This window comes from Macadamia integrifolia, chromosome 13, assembly GCF_013358625.1.
Source record: "Macadamia integrifolia cultivar HAES 741 chromosome 13, SCU_Mint_v3, whole genome shotgun sequence".
NCBI lineage: Eukaryota > Viridiplantae > Streptophyta > Magnoliopsida > Proteales > Proteaceae > Macadamia > Macadamia integrifolia.
In genome coordinates, this window is record NC_056569.1 from 8,785,335 (window position 1) to 8,791,155 (window position 5,821).

General features: G+C 37.1%; 1 protein-coding gene across 3 annotated transcripts; it reads right to left on the bottom strand.

The window, feature by feature from the left end:
* Positions 1–1,543: 1,543 nt before the first annotated feature.
* LOC122058948 (wall-associated receptor kinase 5-like) lies at positions 1,544–5,376 on the bottom strand. Of its 3 annotated transcripts, XR_006133991.1 has the most exons (4): positions 4,461–5,376; positions 3,914–4,082; positions 2,961–3,071; positions 2,141–2,167 (listed from the first exon to the last, which is right to left on the bottom strand). XR_006133991.1 is itself a non-coding variant. In XM_042621661.1 (3 exons), the coding sequence occupies exons 2-3, from the start codon at positions 2,956–2,958 to the stop codon at positions 1,805–1,807; spliced, it is 1,065 nt and encodes a 354-aa protein (XP_042477595.1). In that variant the 5' UTR covers positions 2,959–3,071; positions 3,914–5,376; the 3' UTR covers positions 1,544–1,804. The 3 variants fall into 3 exon arrangements, 2 of the variants coding, with proteins under 2 accessions (XP_042477595.1, XP_042477593.1); XM_042621661.1 differs by adding an exon at positions 1,544–1,808 and having other exon boundaries at positions 1,898–3,071; positions 3,914–5,376; XM_042621659.1 differs by lacking the exon at positions 2,141–2,167 and having other exon boundaries at positions 2,947–3,071.
* Between the last annotated feature and the right edge of the window lie 445 nt (positions 5,377–5,821).

The window sequence follows — 5,821 nt, forward strand, 5'->3', positions numbered from 1 at the left end:
GAAATGCCAACATGTACTTTATAATTATTAATTTAGTATAATTGGGCTATAATTACTCAAATCTTGTGGCTTTATAAGTTCTAGATAGGGGTGTAAGAAGTTGCAGATGTTTCAGACTCATCTTCGATTTCTTTAGGCTATGTTTGTTTGCAAGGGGAATTAAAGGGAAGGAAATGAAATTTTTATACTAAAAAAAGAAATATATGTAATCCTTACCCATGTGATTTTAACATTAACTTCAAATCATCCCATATTTGGTCATAAAATTTCACTTTACTTTGCATCCAAAATCCTTTGCTATAATATGTAAGATAAAAATTACATGTAAAATATATTATTACTAAATATGGTTAAAAAATTAAGTAGTTTATACAATTATATGGGATAATGATTATAAATATTTCTTTTTAAAGTATGAAAATTTCACTTCCCTTCCCTTTAAATTCCCATTGCAACCAAACGGAGCCTTAGTGCCAGGGAGCTAGTGGAAAGAGTGTAGCTGCGTGCTTAATTAGTAAACCAACCTCAGTACTGGATAAAAGGGAGTCCCATCCCACCCACATCGACCTCAACCTTGTCTTCTTCATTGGGTGGAAGCAACTGCTCAGCCAACATTGCTGGCATGGCGGCAGTTTCGAAGGACTTTCATCAATCAATTGCCTGATTGGATTGTGTTCCTTGCTGCCATGATTGCAATCTTCTTGGCAGCTGCGGTGGGTGTTTTTATAGACACGCAACTCTAATACGATGCAGAAAAGGAATGAAAAATAAGAACAAGAAATAACACAATACATACATATTTACGAGGTTCAGCAAGATTGATTACGTCCTTACAAAGAAAGAAAACATTACTACAAATATATAGTGAAACCCTATATGGAAAATTTATAGAAATACCTATAAGGTTTTGGAAATTTTCCAAAATTTGACCCACTTTTGTCATAGATGGAATTAAAAACATCGTATCCCTGACAGCTTCTTGATTAGTAGCCCAGGCAGCTAGGCATGCATGTTGACCCTTTTGGTTTCGGGGGATCATGCACATCTGTGTCCTAAGACTGAAACTCATGCCCCATTATACAATCGGCCTAAAAGCTTGTTGACCCTTTTGGTCTTTGGAGAGTTGCCGCAAATCACCATGCCAGCCATTGTATTAGAGATGACGTGGTGACACCGAGCCGATAGCCCGATAGGCTTGGGTTGGAAGCAAAGGAGAGTTGAGGGAGGGAGGGAGGGAGGGAAGGAGGGAGGGAGGATGAGCCGGACTGCCAAGGGAGGGAAGAGGGAGAGAAGTGGTCGGTGGAGAGAGAAGGAAGGGGATGTTATACTATATTGCAAAATTAGATCAGTAGACACTAATGATACGCAAAGAAATTCGATTACAAATTCTGTTTGTAATCTGCTTGGTTTCGAACTTGCCCTTTTATCTTTATTACTTGTTAGGAATATATTCCATTACCGACCAAAAGAAAAACTTCTATTGATCACATAAGTCTATAACTAATAAAGAAGAGCAAAAGACACAAACCAATTAAAATCCCCATTAAGACTAAAAGCCAAACCTTCCAAATTGTGATTAATTCTCACACGTTGACTATCACACCATAAAATAAAGATGGACTCAAATCATTCAACAGAAACTGAGAAACTGAGAAGTACAAAAAATCTAAGCCAACACTCCTAAACTCTCACTCCACATAATAAGAACATTTAATTTACAAGAAAAAAGGGGCCACACAACTCCTTCAGCATCCAAATGTAGAATAAACCTTTAAGTGCTTAACTCACTAGCATCATTTTCCTCTCACCTACACAAAGAATGAAACTTATTAGGATAAAAACTGAAACCCTAAAATCTCTCCCATTGTTATTTGTTAAAACTAACACATACATTTACCTGTCGTGTTCGCAAAGATCATCACCAAAACTATTATCAAATCCCATTTCAAAAGCTGGATCTGTAGAGCTCGTCGATGGTCCACCTAGAGAAAAATCAGTCTCCTCCTGAATATGTTGTGATAATTGTTGCTCACACATCATTTTCAAAGAATCAAGATCCTTTGCAACTTCCTTCATTGCAGGCCTATCTTCCCTTCTTTCCTCTAGGCAGCATCTTGCAATCTCAGCAACTATCAATAACTGTTGTTTGTTCCCATCATCTACTAATCTGTCATCAAGAATATGAAAAAGATTCTCATCTTTCATTGTAGATACAAAGTACATTGCAAGGGCTATCCATTCCCCAGATTCATCCATAAAAATCGGCTTTTTTCTAGTCAAAAGCTCTACAAGAACTACTCCAAAACTATAAACATCGCTTTTATCAGTTATATGGCCTGTAGGAAGACATTCTGGGTCTAAGTACCCATGAGTCCCTTGAAGCATTGTTGTCTTTTGAGTTTGATCCTGAGGAACCAATCTTGAAGCTCCGAAATCGGATACTCTAGCACTGTATCTATCATCCAATAGTATATTAGAAGACTTGACATCTCTGTGTAAGATGGGAACTGAATGAGAAGAGTGCAAATAGGCCAATGCATCGGCTGTTTCTGCAGCAATTCTTAAACGATTTTTCCATGAAAGAAAAGTTGTTTTATTCTCACTATGCATATGTTGGTAAAGGGTTCCATTGGAGACGAATTCATAAACTAACAAAGGAACCTCTGTCTCTAGGCAACAACCCAAGAGCTTCACCACATGCCTGTGATTGATTTGAGAGAGGATATCAACCTCATTTATAAACTGTATAATCTGGCCTTTGTCAATAGTTTTGGATCTCTTAATGGCAACAACTTTGCCACCGGGTAAAGTTCCCTTATAAACTGTACCAAACCCTCCTTGGCCGATTATTTGACTCTCATGGAAGTTATTGGTTGCCATCTTTAGCCCTTCTATAGTGAAAATCTTGGCAATATCTTGGACCCCTTTATATGAAGCTATTTGTTGCTGCAATAACATACCTCCATTTAGTTGGAAGAATTTTTCTCTGAGTTTGATGAGCCGTCTTTTCTTAATTGCCCAATACAAAAGCCAAATGAAGATGGGTAGAGCTATGATGCATACAATGATACCTGCACAAATTAAAAACAAATATTAGATGTATAATTAAACTGTTATAATCTATAACTTGTCTTTGATTTTATTTGGGTAGGGCTGTGCAAGCCAACTAGTGATGGGTTGTATTGTCTGGCCAACCTTGGGCAAGTCTTCAGGCATAGTTCGAATTCAATTTTGACACCTCTTTGTATATTATGTTTGTATGTATACAAGTGGAAAAAAAAAAACCATTTACACACACATAATAATAATAATAATAATAATAATAATAATATTTGTTTATTATTATTATTATTATTATTATTATTATTATTATTATTATTATTATTATTATTATTATTATTATTATTATTAATGTTTGTATACAAGTAAAAACCATGTAAGCGGAGAAAAAGATAAAAATTTGAAGTGAAAGAAGTGAGTTAAAATATGGGAAAATTATTGCAAACGACACCCACTCACGTATGGGCATCCCCCCTCTTTCTATCTCTCTCCTTCCCATCTAAACCCCTCCTTATTAATGTCTCATCACCACTTCCCATTGGTCCCTGATGCACGCATCGTGGGAACCCTCTCCCTTAAGCCCTTATTGATTGATGGAGAAAATGGAAAAGGTAAAAAAGGGTGGAAAACTTATATATATATATATATATATATATGTTTTATTATTATTATTATTATTATTATTATTATTATTATTATTATTATTATTATTATTATTATTATTATTATTTTACCAAAACAACCAAGCAAGAAAGAAAATAGCACCTAAATTTATTGTTCTTTAAAATAAATAAATAAATAAAAATTCTTATAGGACAAAGGTTTAAAAAGAAAAAGAAAAAGAAAAAATTACCTGCAATAATTTGTCACTGGAATAGAGACCTTTTCTACACAGCGAGTCCCATTTTGAAAACCATCGCCGTAGAAGCCTTTTGGACAATAGCAGTTATAGCTCCCATGAGTGTTTTTGCATTTAGCATTCTTGGAGCAATTATTATCAGTGAGTTTGCACTCATCCACGTCTTCATCAAATCCAACACCCAACACACGTACACAATCAAGAACAATAAACAATAGTAATAAAAGTTTGGAGAAGAAGGAACATGAACCCAAAGGGGGTTGATCCTCGATTCTCTACCCACATGGGATGTTACCATTGAAATAGAATCTCCTTTATTTATAACTGTGTCAGTTAGGATGGAGATTCTGCTTTATTGGTGAGGAGCCCATGTGGGTAGAGATATAGGATTCAATTCGTTGTGGGTAAAATGTGTCAAGAAGCATCTTACCTGGATTTGAATCACTTTGATATTACCTTGTTTCTTCCTTGAGGCTTCCACCTTTTTCGGAGTGAAAAAAAAAGAGATGAGATAGGGTTAGGGTTGGTGGTTCAGGGTTACCTTGGCATCCGTCTTGAAGGTAAGGGTTTCCTTCATAACCTTCGGGACAAGAGCAGCTATAGCCAATACCGTTCTTGGAGGTCACACATTCACTATTTTTGCATGCGTAAGTAGTCTGATTTTTCACAGCTTCTTCACAAGACTTTAAATCTACCGCCCAGTCGTACACGACAGGGACACATTCCTCAATACTTTTGAAATTGAAGAGATCCGAGACTGAGAAGTTGAACCAGCTACTTTGAACAATGAAAGCGTAGCTGCAGGGATTGAAATCAAAGACATGGGTGTGATTTTCATAGCTATCAACAGTAACATTGAAGCTTCCGAAGCCCTTTGGAATTGAGGTCTGGCAACAGCCTATGCCCGTGCAGGAACCATTGGTCACATCAGATATGTTGCTGCAAATCATGCTACACCCACTCTGGAAGTTCCGGCCATTGAAACCCTTGACGTAAGAATTGGTGTCACAACCCAGAGCTGTGAATTTGTTCTCTGTATCAGACACGGTGTAGATGGTGTCCTTCTCCGTTTTCGTAAAACTTGGCTTCCGATGAGTATGTTGACCCGACTTGTTGTAGCAATCGTAACTTATACGAGAAAGTATACTTATTTGTCCTTGAGATGAAATCTGTAGAACTTCAATGTTTGTCCCTATGATCAGTTTTGGAGTGTTGTTGCTGTAGTCGCAGATTAGCTTAAAATCAGTATTTCTGTAACACTCTTCGGATCCGAAGCCAAAAGGGTAGGGCACATGGATATCACCACATTTATCAGAGCAATTGCGCTTTGCCAGTGCCAATGTTGATGTTGCCACCGCTGGCCATAACAGGATGATGAAGAGGAGCCGAAGCAACACGAGAGGAAAATTCATGGCTTAATTCTTTGGTTGTTGCTTTAATTCATTATGTGCTCGTTTGCTTCCCATGCTATTTATTTAGTTCAATGAGGGAGTGAAGAAAGTAGCATACATCCTCTCTCTCTCTCTCTCTCTCTCTCGTGTGAAAGTAGCATCTTTATCATCAAACCAGTTCTTTTCATGTGCGTCGCCAATAATTTAATTGGGACGGCTTGACTTGAACTCCCTCCCCCCTTTCTCTCTCCCTCCGGTGAAAGTAGCATATTTATTATCAAACCAGCTCATTATTTGTGGGCATAATTGAATTGGGAGTGCTCGACTTTAAGGATGTCAATTCTTGGCCTGAATCGATGGTCCAATTGAGCCTGACATGTTTGTGGTTCAGTTTGGATTGGCCTGATTAATAAATGTGCTGAGCTTGAGTCTAACACATTTATAAATAGACAATACACGGTACAAAATGCACACTTGATCGACCCTACGCATTTATAAATAGACAATACAT